The sequence below is a fragment of the Lethenteron reissneri genome, unplaced genomic scaffold, assembly GCF_015708825.2.
Source record: "Lethenteron reissneri isolate LAM-NWPU_2019-01 unplaced genomic scaffold, ASM1570882v1 scaffold_1639, whole genome shotgun sequence".
In the NCBI taxonomy this organism is placed as follows: Eukaryota; Metazoa; Chordata; class Hyperoartia; order Petromyzontiformes; family Petromyzontidae; genus Lethenteron; species Lethenteron reissneri.
In genome coordinates this window covers 2,323,369-2,338,615 of record NW_026891376.1, presented here as the reverse complement: position 1 = coordinate 2,338,615, position 15,247 = coordinate 2,323,369, and the positions used below count along the sequence as shown (strand labels likewise).

At 56.2% G+C, this 15,247-nt stretch overlaps 1 protein-coding gene across 1 annotated transcript; it reads left to right on the top strand.

Moving 5' to 3' along the window:
* The first annotated feature begins 737 nt into the window (after positions 1-737).
* LOC133363060 (forkhead box protein C1-like) lies at positions 738-13,428 on the top strand. Its single transcript, XM_061582070.1, has 5 exons — positions 738-1,011; positions 1,669-1,857; positions 9,450-9,554; positions 11,412-12,183; positions 12,221-13,428. Exons 1-5 carry the CDS (start codon positions 925-927, stop codon positions 13,426-13,428), a joined length of 2,361 nt encoding a protein of 786 aa, XP_061438054.1. The 5' UTR covers positions 738-924.
* Positions 13,429-15,247: the final 1,819 nt, after the last annotated feature.

Below are 15,247 nucleotides of genomic sequence, written 5' to 3'. Positions count from 1 at the left end.
ATCCACTGGTCCATCCACTGGTCCATCTACTGGTCCAATAGTCCAACCACTGGTCCAATGGTCCATCCACTGGTCCAACCACTGGTCCAATCACTGGTCCATCGACTGGTCCAACCACTGGTCCAATAGTCCAACCACTGGTCCATCCACTGGTCCATCCACTGGTCCATCCACTGGTCCAATAATCCATCCACTGGTCCATCCAATAGTCCATCCACTGGTCCATCCACTGGTCCATCCACTGGTCCATCCACTGGTCCAACCACTGGTCCAATAGTACAACCACTGGTCCATCCACTGGTCCATCCACTGGTCCATCTACTGGTCCAATAGTCCAACCACTGGTCCAATGGTCCATCCACTGGTCCAACCACTGGTCCAATCACTGGTCCATCGACTGGTCCAACCACTGGTCCAATAGTCCAACCACTGGTCCATCCACTGGTCCATCCACTGGTCCATCCACTGGTCCAATAATCCATCCACTGGTCCATCCACTAGTCCATCCACTGGACCACTAGTCCAGGCACTAGTCCACTAGTCCATCTACTGGTCCACTCGTCCATCTACTGGTCCAACCACTGGTCCAATAGTCCAACCACTGGTCCATCCACTGGTCCATCCACTGGACCACTAATCCATGCACTAGTCCAACCATTAGTCCACCCACTGGACCACTCGTCCATCTACTGGTCCAACCACTGGTCCAATAGTCCAACCACTGGTCCAGCCACTAGTCCACCCACTGGACCACTCGTCCAGGCACTGGACAAGCAACCGGTCCACTATTCCAGTCACACGTCTGGTAATACATGCGCTGGTCCGCCAACTCGCTTCCTGGTTAGTCCACCACCTAACCAGCTGCTCGGCCAACCAACCAGAGAGTCCACCAACCTGCTCACCCACCTGCTCGCCCGAGGAGCGATGGACTCGATGAACCACGAGGTGGAGATGGAAGAGGACGACACGGCGCTGCCTCCCATGCTCCACCCAGAGCCAATCCACCCACAGGTGATCCACCCTCAGCCGATCCACCAACAGTCGACCCACTGATGCACGCTCACCACGGACGAGACGTGGGTTGAAGTCTATGGGTCTCTGTGTGGTGAGTCTGTGTGGTGAGTCTATGGGTCTCTGTGTGGTGAGTCTGTGGGTCTCTGTGTGGTGAGTCTATGGGTCTCTGTGTGGTGAGTCTGTGGGTCTCTGTGTGGTGAGTCTGTGGGTCTCTGTGTGGTGAGTCTGTGGGTCTCTGTGTGGTGAGTCTATGGATCTCTGTGTGGTGAGTCTATGGATCTCTGTGTGGTGAGTCTATGGATCTCTGTGTGGTGAGTCTATAGGTCTCTGTGTGATGAGTCTATGCGTCTCTGTGTGGTGAGTCTATGGGTCTCTGTGTGGTGAGTCTATGGGTCTCTGTGTGGTGAGTCTATGGGTCTCTGTGTGGTGAGTCTGTGGGTCTCTGTGGCGAGTCTATGGGTCTCCTAAAAGTTAGAGAGATGCCTAGAACCAGGACTCGAACTCAGGGACTCAAGACCATCATGAGCACACCCCCGTGAGAGAGAGTAAGGGAGACCAATCACACGATCACCGGAAGTAGCACATCATCGTGATTGTTCGTGCGACCTGTCCCCACCTCCCCCCCCCCCCCCCCCCCCCCCTCATGCCGTTTAGGTGGAAGATATGGAACACGCTGATTGCGCCGGTGGTGGTGGCGGTGGTGGTGATGAAGGACAGGAATCTGGCAAGACGGAGAGAAGCAAGAGGAACTACCAGCGCTACCCCAAGCCTCCGTACTCGTACGTCGCGCTCATCTGCCTGGCGATCACGCGCTCAACGGAGCTGCAGCTCACGCTCCGACAGGTAGGCCGCTCGCTCAATCGCTGACTCGCTTGCTCACTCAATCTTTCACTTGCACCGCTCGCTCACTCAATTGCCAGCTCGCTCAGTCGCTCACTCACTCTCTCACCAATTGCTCACTCTCTCAAATGCTCAATCGCTTAATCATTCAATTGCTAACCCACTCAACCGTGCACTCAATCTCTCGCTCACTCAAACCCTCGCTCACTCAATTGCTTACTCACTCAATCACTCGCTCAACCCCCCACTCAATCGCTCACTCGCTCAATTACACGCTCACTCACTGAATGACCCACTCAATCTCCCACTCAATCGCACGCTTGCTCAATCGCTGACTCATTCGCTCGCTCACTCAATTGCTTACTCACTCAATCACTCACTCAGCCCCCCACTCAATCGCTCACTCGCTCAATTACACGCTCACTCACTGAATTACCCACTCAATCTCCCACTCAATCGCACGCTTGCTCAATCGCTGACTCATTCGCTCGCTCACTCAATTGCTAACTCGCTCAGTCGCTCGCTCACTCTCTCACCAATTGCTCACTCTCTCAAATGCTCAATCGCTTAATGATTCAATCGCTCGCTCACTCTTGCACCACTCGCTCGTACCAATCGCTCGCCCACTCAATTGTTTACTCAATCGCTCGCCCACTCAATTGTTTACTCAATCGCTCACCCACTCAATCGCCCACTCAATCCCTCGCTCACTCAATTGCTTACTCACTCAATCACTCGCTCAACCCCCCACTCAATCGCTCACTCACTCAATTACACGCTCACTCACTGAATGGCCCACTCAATCTCCCACTCAATCGCTCACTCGCTCAATTACACACTCACTCACTGAATGGCCCACTCAATCTCCCACTCAATCTCCCACTCAATCGCACGCTTGCTCAATCGCTGACTCATTCGCTCAATCTTTCACTTGCACCGCTCGCTCACTCAATTGCCAGCTCGCTCACTCTCTCACCAATTGCTCACTCTCTCAAATGCTCAATCGCTTAATGATTCAATCGCTCGCTCACTTTCGCACCACTCGTTCGTACCAATCGCTCGCCCACTCAATTGCTTACTCACTCACTCACTCAACCCCCCACTCAATCGCTCACTCGCTCAATTACACGCTCACTCACTGAATGGCCCACTCAATCTCCCACTCAAATGCTCACTCGCTCAATTACACGCTCACTCACTGAATGGCCCACTCAATCTCCCACTTAATCGCACGCTTGCTCAATCGCTGACTCATTCGCTCGCTCAATTGCTAACTCGCTCAGTCGCTTACTCACTCTCTCACCAATTGCTCACTCTGTCAAATGCTCAATCGCTTAATCATTCAATCGCTCGCTCACTCTCGCACCACTCGCTCGTACCAATCGCTCACCCACTCAATTGCTTACTCACTCACTTGCTCACTCAACCCCCCACCCAATCCCTCACTCACTCAATTGCTTACTCACTCAATCACTCGCTCAACCCCCCACTCAATTCCTCACTCGCTCACTCACTGAATGACCCACTCAATCTCCCACTCAATCGCACGCTTGCTCAACCACGCACTCAATCCCTCGCTCACTCAATTGCTAACTCACTCACTCACTCAACCCCCCACTCAATCGCTCACTCGCTCAATTACACGCTCACTCACTGAATGGCCCACTCAATCTCCCACTCAATCGCACGCTTGCTCAATCACTGACTCATTCGCTCGATCTTTCACTTGCACCGCTCGCTCACTCAATTGCCAGCTCGCTCAGTCGCTCGCTCACTCTCTCACCAATTGCTCACTCTCTCAATTTGCTCAATCGCTTAATCATTCAATTGCTAACCCACTCAACCGTGCACTCAATCGCTCGCTCACTCAATTGCTTACTCACTCAATTGCTTACTCACCCAATAGCTTACTCAGCCCCCCACTCAATCGCTCGCTCACTCAATTACACGCTCACTCACTGAATGACCCACTCAATCTCCCACTCAATCGCACGCTGGCTCAATCGCTGACTCATTCGCTCGCTCACTCAATTGCTTACTCACTCAATCACTCACTCAGCTCCCCACTCAATTGCTCACTCGCTCAATTACACGCTCACTCACTGAATGACCCACTCAATCTCCCACTCAATCGCACGCTTGCTCAATCGCTGACTCATTTGCTCGCTCACTCAATTGCTTACTCACTCAATCACTCACTCAGCTCCCCACTCAATTGCTCACTCGCTCAATTACACGCTCACTCACTGAATGACCCACTCAATCTCCCACTCAATCGCACGCTTGCTCAATCGCCGACTCATTCGCTCGATCTTTCACTTGCACCGCTCACTCACTCAATAACTCGCTCACTCAATTGCTTATTCACTCAATCACTAGCTCAACCCCCCACTCAATCGCTCACTCGCTCAATTACACGCTCACTCACTGAATGGCCCACTCAATCTCCCACTCAATCTCCCACTCAATCGCCGACTCATTCACTCGATCTTTCACTTGCACCGCTCACTCACTCAATAACTCGCTCACTCAATTGCTTATTCACTCAATCACTAGCTCAACCCCCCACTCAATCGCTCACTCGCTCAATTACACGCTCACTCACTGAATGGCCCACTCAATCTCCCACTCAATCTCCCACTCAATCGCCGACTCATTCACTCGATCTTTCACTTGCACCGCTCACTCACTCAATAACTCGCTCACTCAACCGCTCACTCTCGCACCACTCGCTCACTTGCTCAATCGCCCACTCAATCACTCGCTCACTCAATCGCCCATGCAATCCCCCACTCAATCGCCCACTCACTAAATCGCTCGCTCACTCAATCGCACACTCGATCACTCACTCAACCACCCACTGACACAACCACTCACTCACTTTATCGCCCACTCAAACACTTGCTCACTCAATCGCCCATGCAATCCCCCACTCAATCGCTCACTCACCCACTCAATCGCTCCCTCACTCCATCGCCCACTCAATTGTTAGCCCACTCAATCGCTCGCCCACTCATTTACTCACTCGCTAACCCACTCAATCGCTCGCTCACTAAATCGCATACTCGATCACTCACTCAACCACCCACTGACACAACCACTCACTCGCTCAATCGCCCACTCAATCGCTCGCTCACTCAATTACTCAATGGCTCACCCACTCAATCGCTCGCTCACTAAATCGCTCACCCACTCAATCGCACACTCGGTCACTCGCTCAACCACCGACTGACACAACCACTCGCTCACTAAATCGCTCACTCAATCGCACACTCAGTCACTCGCTCAACCACCCACTGACACAACCACTCACTCACTAAATCGCTCACTCAATCGCACACTCGGTCACTCGCTCAACCACCCACTGACACAACCACTCGCCCACTCAATTGCCCACTCAATCGTTCGCCCACTAAATCGCTCTCCCACTCAATAGTACACTCGGTCACTCGCTCAACTACCCACTGACACAACCACTCACTCAATCACTCGCTCACTCAATTGCCCACTCAATCGTTCGCCCACTAAATCGCTCTCCCACTCAATCGTACACTCGGTCACTCGCTCAACCACCCACTGACACAACCACTCACTCGCTCACTCAATCGCCCACTCAATCGCTCACTCACTCAATTGCCCACTCAATCATTTGCCCACTAAATTGTTCGCCCACTCATTTACTCACTAAATCGCTCACCCACTCAATCGCTCGTTCACTAAATTGCTCACCCACTCAATTGCTTACTCACTAAATCGCTCACCCACTCAATTGCTCACTCACTAAATCGCTCACCCACTCAATTGTTCACCCACTCAATTGTTCGCCCACTCAATTGCTCACCCACTCAATCGCTCACCCACTCAATCGCTCGCTCACTCAATCGCTCACCCACTTAATTGCTCGCTCACTAAATCGCTCACCCACTCAATCGCTCACTCAATCACTCGCTCACTCAATCCCCCACTCAATCGCTCGCCCACTCAATCGCCCACTCAATCGCTCGCCCACTCAATCGCCCACTCAATCGCTCACTCGCTCAATCACCCACTCAATCAACCACTCAATTGCTCACTCACGCAATCGCCCACTCAATCGCTCACTCGCTCAATCACCCACTCAATTGCTCACTCACGCAATCGCCCACTCAATCGCTCACTTACTCAATCGCTCACTCGCTCAATCACCCACTCAATCACCCACTCAATCGCTCACTCACTCAATCGCCCACTCAATCGCTCACTCACTCAATCGCTCACTCACTCAATCGCTCACTCACTCAATCGCTCACTCACTCAATCGCCCACTCAATAGCTCACTCACTCAATCGCCCACTCAATCGCCCACTCAATCAATCACCCACTCAATCGCTCACTCACTCAATCGCCCACTCAATCGCTCACTCACTCAATCGCCCACTCAATCGCCCACTCAATCGCCCACTCAATCGCTCACTCGCTCAATCACCCACTCAATCGCCCACTCAATCGCTCACTCACTCAGTCACCCACTCAATCGCCCACTCAATCGCCCACTCAATCGCCTACTCAATCGCCCACTCAATCGCTCACTCACTCAATCACCCACTCAATCGCCCACTCAATCGCTCACTCGCTCAATCACCCACTCAATCACCCACTCAATCGCTCGCCCACTCAATCGCTCACTCACTCAATCGCTCACTCACTCAATCGCTCACTCACTCAATCGCTCACTCACTCAATCGCCCACTCAATCGCTCAATCACCCACTCAATCACCCACTCAATCGCTAACTCACTCAATCGCTCACCCACTCAATCGCTCACTCACTCAATCGCTCACTCAATCGCTCACTCACTCAATCGCTCACTCAATCGCTCACTCACTCAATCGCTCACTCACTCAATCGCTCACTCGCTCAATCGCCCACTCAATCGCTCAATCACTCACTCAATCGCTCAATCACTCACTCAATCGCTCACTCACTCAATCGCTCACTCACTCAATCGCCCACCTCAATCGCTCACTCACTCAATCGCTCACTCACTCAATCGCTCACTCACTCAATCGCTCACTCACTCAATCGCTCACTCACTCAATCGCTCACTCACTCAATCGCCCACTCAATCGCTCACCCACTCAATCGCTCACTCACTCAATCGCCCACTCAATCGCCCACTCAATCGCCCACTCAATCGCTCACTCGCTCAATCACCCACTCACTCGCCCACTCAATCGCCCACTCAATCGCTCACCCACTCAATTGCTCACTCACTCAATCGCCCACTCAATCTGCCCACTCAATCGCCCAACTCAATCGGCCCCACTCAATCGCCCACTCAATCGCCCACTCAATCGCCCACTCAATCGCCCACTCAATCGCCCACTCAATCGCCCACTCAATCGCCCACTCAATCGCCACTCAAATCGCCCACTCAATCGCCCACTCAATCGCCCACTCAATCGCCCACTCAATCGCCCACTCAATCGCCCACTCAATCGCCCACTCAATCGCCCACTCAATCGCCCACTCAATCGCCCACTCAATCGCCCACTCAATCGCCCACTCAATCGCCCACTCAATCGCCCACTCAATCGCCCACTCACTCAATCGCCCACTCAATCGCCCACTCACTCAATCGCCCACTCACTCAATCGCCCACTCACTCAATCGCCCACTCACTCAATCGCCCACTCACTCAATCGCCCACTCACTCAATCGCCCACTCACTCAATCGCCCACTCACTCAATCGCCCACTCACTCAATCGCCCACTCATCAATCGCCCACTCACTCAATCGCCCACTCACTCAATCGCCCACTCCCAATCGCCCACTCACTCAATCGCCCACTCACTCAATCGCCCACTCACTCAATCGCCCACTCACTCAATCGCCCACTCACTCAATCGCCCACTCACTCAATCGCCCACTCACTCAATCGCCCACTCACTCAATCGCCCACTCACTCAATCGCCCACTCACTCAATCGCCCACTCACTCAATCGCCCACCCACTCAATCGCCCACCTCACTCAATCGCCCACCCACTCAATCGCCCACCCACTCAATCGCCCACTCAATCGCCCACTCACTCAATCGCCCACCACTCAATCGCCCACTCACTCAATCGCCCACTCACTCAATCGCCCACTCACTCAATCGCCCACTCACTCAATCGCCCACTCACTTCAATCGCACCCCCCACTCACTCAATCGCCCACTCACTCAATCGCCCACTCACTCAATCGCCCACTCACTCAATCGCCCACTCACTCAATCGCCCACTCACTCAATCGCCCACTCACTCAATCGCCCACTCACTCAATCGCCCCACTCACTCAATCGCCCACTCACTCAATCGCCCACTCACTCAATCGCCCACTCACTCAATCGCCCACTCACTCCATCGCCCACTCCTCATCGCCCACTCACTCAATCGCCCACTCACTCAATCGCCCACTCACTCAATCGCCCACTCACTCAATCGCCCCACTCACTCAATCGCCCACTCACTCAATCGCCCACTTCACTCAATCGCCCACTCACTCAATCGCCCACTCACTCAATCGCCCACTCACCTCAATCGCCCCACCTCACTCAATCGCCCCTCACTCAATCCCCACTCACTCATCGCCCACTCACTCAATCGCCCACTCACTCACTCGCCCACTCAATCAATCCCCACTCACTCAATCCCCCACTCACTCATCCCCCACTCACTCAATCGCCCACTCACTCCATCGCCCACTCACTCAATCCCCACTCACTCAATCCCCCACTCACTCAATCCCCCACTCACTCCTCCCCCACTCACTCAATCCCCACTCACTCAATCCCCATCACTCAATCCCCCACTCACTCAATCCCCCACTCACTCAATCCCCCACTCACTCAATCCCCCACTCACTCAATCCCCCACTCACTCAATCCCCCACTCACTCAATCCCCCACTCACTCAATCCCCCACTCACTCAATCCCCCACTCACTCAATCCCCCACTCACTCAATCCCCCACTCACTCAATCCCCCACTCACTCAATCCCCCACTCACTCAATCCCCCACTCACTCAATCCCCCACTCACTCAATCCCCCACTCACTCAATCCCCCACTCACTCAATCCCCACTCACTCAATCCCCCACTCACTCAATCCCCCACTCACTCAATCCCCCACTCACTCAATCCCCACTCACTCAATCCCCCACTCACTCAATCCCCCACTCACTCAATCCCCCACTCACTCAATCCCCCACTCACTCAATCCCCCACTCACTCAATCCCCCACTCACTCAATCCCCCACTCACTCAATCCCCCACTCACTCAATCCCCCACTCACTCAATCCCCCACTCACTCAATCCCCCACTCACTCAATCCCCCACTCACTCAATCCCCCACTCACTCAATCACCCACTCACTCAATCACCCACTCACTCAATCACCCACTCACTCAATCACCCACTCACTCAATCACCCACTCACTCAATCACCCACTCAATCATTCACTGACTGGGACCCGGCCTGGCGGGCAACACGGTGTCCGACGAACGTTGCGACAACGATGACGACGACGCACGGTGATGACAATGACCGCGGCTGTGTTCCCCGTGCTTCAGATCTTCAGCCTCATCGGCTCCATGTTCCCGTTCTTCACGGGCGAGTACAAGGGCTGGAGGGACTCTGTGCGCCACAACCTCTCGGCCAACAAGTGCTTCTCCAAGGTGACGACACCAGCCACCGCCAACAAAGATCCCCCACGTAGCCTCTAACGGATTGTCTGGGCAAGTGCTGTTAGCTAAAGCAGCTGGAACACACAGACACACACAGGCAAAGATCCCCCATGTAGCCTCAACACAATATCGGGGCAAGTGCTGTTCGCTTGCACCTGGAACACACAGACACACACAGGCAAAGATCCTCCTTGTAGCCTCAACACAATATCGGGGAAAGTGCTGTTAGCTAAAGCAGCTGGAACACACAGACATACACAGGCAAAGATCCTCCGTGTAGCTCTAACAGACTGTTGGGGCAAGTGCTATTTAGTCACCACTTGAACACACAGACACACACAGGCAAGATCCCCCGTGTAGCCTCTAACAGACTGTCGGGGCAAGTGCTGTTAGCTAAAGCAGCTGGAGCACACAGACACACAAAGGCAAAGATCCCCCGTGTAACCTCAACACAATATCGGGGCAAGTGCTGTTCGCTAGCACCTGGAGCACAGACACGCACAGGCAAAGATCGCCCGTGTAGCCTCTAACACTGTTGGGGCAAGTGCTGTTAGCTAAAGCAGCTGGAACACACAGATACACACACAGACAAAAATCCCCCGTGTAGCCTCATTATACTTTTGGGGCAAGTGCTATTTAGCCACCACTTGAACACACAGATATACACAGGCAAAGATCCCCCGTGTAGCCTCAAAAGATTATTGGGGCAAGTGCTGTTAGCAGCGAGGGGCTGGGGTGTTCGTGCCCACGCACCGCCGCAAACACAGCACTCATTTGAGGCTGAGTCGACCTAGGGGAGGCCCAGGACCGGTTCGGATGATCCGCCACCAGCGGTGCTGTTGTTTGACCGGTGACGTCAGGTGACGCAGCGCTGCGCTAACCACTGCACCACCGCTCCCCTCCACCGCTGCCACCACCAACCACCACCAAAAACAAAGACAAAGATCCCCCACGTAGCCTCTAACAGATTCTCGGGGCAAGTGCCGTTAGCGAGCAGAACCTAACGAAGGCCGGAACGGCACATGAGAGAGGCGGTAGGTGGCCAACATCACACACCGCACCAGGTACTCAATTGAGGCCGAAGGGGAGGCCCAGGACCGGGTCGGATAGTCGCCACCGGTGTTGGCCGTGAGCGAGTATCGAAAACTCGGGTCGCCGGGTTCGTAGCGCAGCGCGGCGCTAACCGCTGGGCCACCGCTCCTCACCGCAGTACGCGCGAGTGGGTTACGTGCGTGTGTGTGTCCGTGTGTCTGTGAGCGGTGGTGAGCGGTGGTGTAGCGGTTAGCGCTACGCTGCGCTACGAACCCGGCGACCTGAGTTCGATTCCTGCTCACGGCCAACACCGGTGAAACTTGAAACTTGAACCACCTACCCGTACCCGTACCCTACCCAAAATGAGTGACAAACGGCTACTCACCAGTGACTCACGGCCTACCCGTACCCGGCCGCACCAGGGTCGCAAACGGCTACCCGTACCCAGCCAGGTACGGGTAGCCGGGTATCGGGTATCGGGTACCCGGTTGAGACCTCTGCCGAGTGCTCAACGTCCGATCGCCATGTCATCGTGTCCCCCCCCCCCCTCCCCGTAGTTTGTTTATACAACATTCCCCCCTCTCTACCCCACATAAATAGACAGCTCCTGACATCACTGGATGACGGTATGGACGTCCCAGGACAGCTAAGACAATGACGGGTATCGGGTAGGGTACGGGTATCGGGTACCCGGTTGCGACCTCTTCGTTCCGTCTACTTCCCTGTCCACGACATTTTGCCCGTCTGCCCGCCCGCTCACCCAAACCCCCTCAACTCCCCCCCCCCCCCCCCCCCCCCCACGGTCCCCGGTCCCAGGTGCTCAAGGACCCTTCACGCCCGGGATGCAAGGGCAACCACTGGACACTGGACATCGACAAGGTACCGCCCGAGGCCCTTCTGCGGCAGAACACGGCTGAGTCGCGCAAGGCCCGCTCGCCGTACCCGCAGGACCTGCGGCCCTACCTTCTGGACCCGGGCCTCCGCCTCTGGACGTGCTCGTCCGGCCAGGACGAGGCTTCGGCCCGCGATGCCGCCGCCGCCGCTTCCGCGCCGAGAGCCGAGGTGGCCCAGCCGCTGCCGCAACTCGGCTGGACGAACTCCGACGCTCCGGTGCCTCTCTACCGCCCACCGCCAGCACCGGGCCCGGCTCTGGCCTCCGCTCTGGAGCGGTTCCGCCCGTCGCCGCCGCCACTGCTGCCGCCGTTCTCCAGCATCTGCGACGTCTCCGCTGCGGCCTCCTCCTCGTCGACGCCGTTCCTCTCGGTGGCCGGGCACTTCCTGGCACCATTGGCGGGGGTCCCCACGTCGTACCAGCCCCTAGTGTCCGCGCTACCGCCGCCGCCAATGCCGGACGACATCGCGTGGGGTGACGCGTCGGTCCTACCGAGCTGCCCGTCGCTGCACGCCATGTCCCCCCACCCCGCCTCCTCCGCCCCCTCCTCGTCACTCTTCCACCTGTGGTCATGTGCCGACGGCCGCCGGCGCCACCTACCAGCAGCTGCCCACCGAGTTCTACTCGCACCAGCAGCAGCAGCTGCCGTTGGTGTCCTCCACCACCACCACCGCCGCCGTGCACCGCCCGCCACGAGCGGACGAATCTGATTCGTCGCCCGCCGTCTCTCGCTCGTCGTCGTCCGCCTCCTCCTCCTCCTCCATCGCCTCGTCGCCGTTCTCCCGCTCGCCGTCGCCCGCCCCTGGGGGGCAGCCGCCACCGCCGGGCCCCGTGGACGTCTGCATGGCCCTCGCGTCTCCCGCGGGGCAGCGCCGGCGTCGGCACCGGCACCAGGCGGGCGAACGGCAGTGCCAGCGCCGGCGCCGCCACGAGCGCCGGGACACGGGGGGCGATGGCCAGCGGCCGCTCGGCATGGCAATCCCCTCCTCGTCCGCATCCTCATCATCATCCTCCTCGTCGTCGGCGTCGTCGTCGGCTGACGCGGCCGCCGACGCCGAGGGGCGCCGCTCGTGGCACGCGGCGTGGCTGGCGCAGCCGTGGCAGTGCCAGCCCGGCAACGCAAACGCGGCCCTCGGTAACAATTACAACATGGCCACCGCTGTCGGTTACGGCAACGTGGCCGCCGCCCACGGTTACGCCCATGGCAACGTGGCCGCCGCCCACGGTTACGGAAACGTGGCCGCCGCCCACGGTTACGGCAACGTGGCCGCCGCCCACGGTTACGGCAACATGGCCGCTGCCCACGGTTATGCCCATGGCAACGTGGCCGCCGCCCACGGTTACGGAAATGTGGCCGCCGCCCACGGTTACGGCAACGTGGCTGCCACCCACGGTTACGGAAACGTGGTCGCCGCCCACGGTTACGCCCATGGCAACGTGGCCACCGCCGTCGCGTACGGAAACCCGGCCCCGCAGGCGTTGGTCCCCTGGGAGCTGCCGGCTTCGCACTCCAAGTTCACGCCCCCCAATGCGGTGGCGCCACCCGCCGGTCCGGACTCGCTGGCTTTCCTCGGCAGCAGCGGCGGCGGTGACACCGCTCTCCCCGCTCTCCCCGCGTACCGATCGCCACCGTCGCTGTCCTGTTCCCCCTCCCCCTCGCCGTCCTCCTCCGTGTCGTCGTCTTCGTTGTCGTCGTCGTTGAATCCGTCGTCCCCGCCGCTGCAGCTGGTGTCGTACTGGGTGAGGTCGCGCGAGGCGGGTCTCCTCTACCAGGTGCCCACGTTCCTCGACTACGAGCGAGTCTACGGCATAATGCCACCCAACAAGAGCGTCTTCGACCTCTTTCTGGTGCCCGCGTCGCCCGCCGCTGCCATCCAGCCGGGCGTCCCTTTCCCTTCCTCCTCTTCCTCCTCCTCCTCCTCCTTTCCGCAGGGCCGCTAGGGTCAGCCACCAGGGCGGCCGTCGCCAGCTGGCCCCAATTTTTGCGTCCTTGTCGTTGAGGAGAAAAAGGAGGTGGTGTAGCCGTCCCGGGACATCTAAGTCATCCAGCCAAGGCATCTCCTCCTCCTTCCTGCAGGGCCACTTGGGCTGCCAGGGCCGGCTGCTAGAGGTCGCTAAGGTCATCACTAACCGGTCCCAAGTTTTGCGCAGGGTTCATGTCATTGTCTTAGCTGTCCTGGGACGTCCATATGCCATCCAGTGGTCTCGGGAGCCGTGTATTTATGTGGGGGTGGAAAGGGGGGAATGTTGTATAAACAAACTACGGGGAGTGGGGGGGAGGGGGCACGATGACATGGCGATCGGATGTTGAGCACTCGGTGGAATGCGTGACACAGTGTTGAAGATTTCGATTTAAAGCTTTTCGTGACTGCAGGGATTCATCTTCTTGGTTCTTTCGGTAAAGTCACGTAGAAGGGAAGTAATAAAATAATAAAAATAAAACATAATAAAACAATTCTCACAAAACAATTCTCACAAACAATTGTGAGAATTGTTTTATTATGTTTTATTTTTATTATTTTATTACTTCCCTTCTACGTGACTTTACCGAAAGAACCAAGAAGAGTGAAGATATGCGATCCGTCCGTGCCCGGTGCAGGGTTAGGGGTTTTGGGGGGCTGTGCCGGACATTGTTTGGAGTTTGAGAGTTACGAGCGGAGTGGCTGTGTGTCGTATGCCCCTCCACGACACGGCGTGGCCATTTTAAATATCTTTGCCATCGTTCGTGATGCTGCCCAAACCCTACCCTCACTAACCCTTACCCCCACTGACCCTCTCTAACCTTTACCCCCACTGACCCCACCCACCACTACCAACCTCACCCCTATTTATTTGACCAAGTCGAGTGGAGGAGGGGGGGAGGGCTTACGACACATCAACACATCACACGCGCGACCACGCGCGCACACACACACACGCAGCCGCTGGAATTTACCGGCGGCAAAGCCGACAGCGCTCGGGACAGCGTCTTCACACGCCCGTCTTCCCTCCCTCCACCCCTATCCGCTATCGGTGGGGAGGTTCTGACCGGCGACTCTGAGAGCGAGCGGTAGCTGGACCGCTGTGGGGGCAAACAGCCTCTGGCGTCAACGCCTTGGCGACCGGTTTTCCATTGCTACTACATTCCTTGATGAAGAGTGGCGGGGTCCCTCTTCCGATGAACTCCCCGCACCCCCACCCCCCCCCTACACACAACCTGGAGCCATCGAAAAATTCGCACAAGTCCAAGAAAAAGAACCGGCGAGATGCACAAGTGGCCGCTGAGACGCGAGTCGAATGTTTGAGGCGGGAAGTTGCTCTATCAGTACTCCCCGCCAGGAGGAGATTGGGTCGACCAAAATATCCGGGAGGCATTGACAGCCCCCCCCCCCCCCCAACAGCAACGACATTGACCCCCACCACCCCCCGTTACGCAAAAAACGACGCGGATTGCTTCTCGCGGATGGTTTTTAACATTCATTTTTAAAGAAGATGGAATAAATTTCGATTTAAAGCTTTCGTGACTGCAGGGATTGATCTTCTTGGTTCTTTCGGTAAAGTCATCACGTAGAAGGGAAATAATAAAATAATAAAAATAAAACTTCATAAAATAATTCTCACGACGTTTCGGCCACAACGCAAGCATCCGTCCTCGGGTGAAGAACAGGTCTGTCAGACGCTGTCTTTCCGATAGCCCTGTTCTTCACCTGAGGATGGCTGCTTGCATTGTGGCCGAAACGTCGTGAAAATTCAAATCTAGAATTAATTGTATTTTATTATG

Bases quoted from the DNA above. Each gene is read 5' to 3' on its own strand.
- LOC133363060 (XM_061582070.1), top strand. From the start codon at position 925: ATGGACTCGATGAACCACGAGGTGGAGATGGAAGAGGACGACACGGCG. The intron at 1,858-9,449 runs GTAGGCCGCTCG...CCCGTGCTTCAG, and splicing joins TGCAGCTCACGCTCCGACAG to ATCTTCAGCCTCATCGGCTC. The intron at 9,555-11,411 runs GTGACGACACCA...CCCCGGTCCCAG, and splicing joins CCAACAAGTGCTTCTCCAAG to GTGCTCAAGGACCCTTCACG.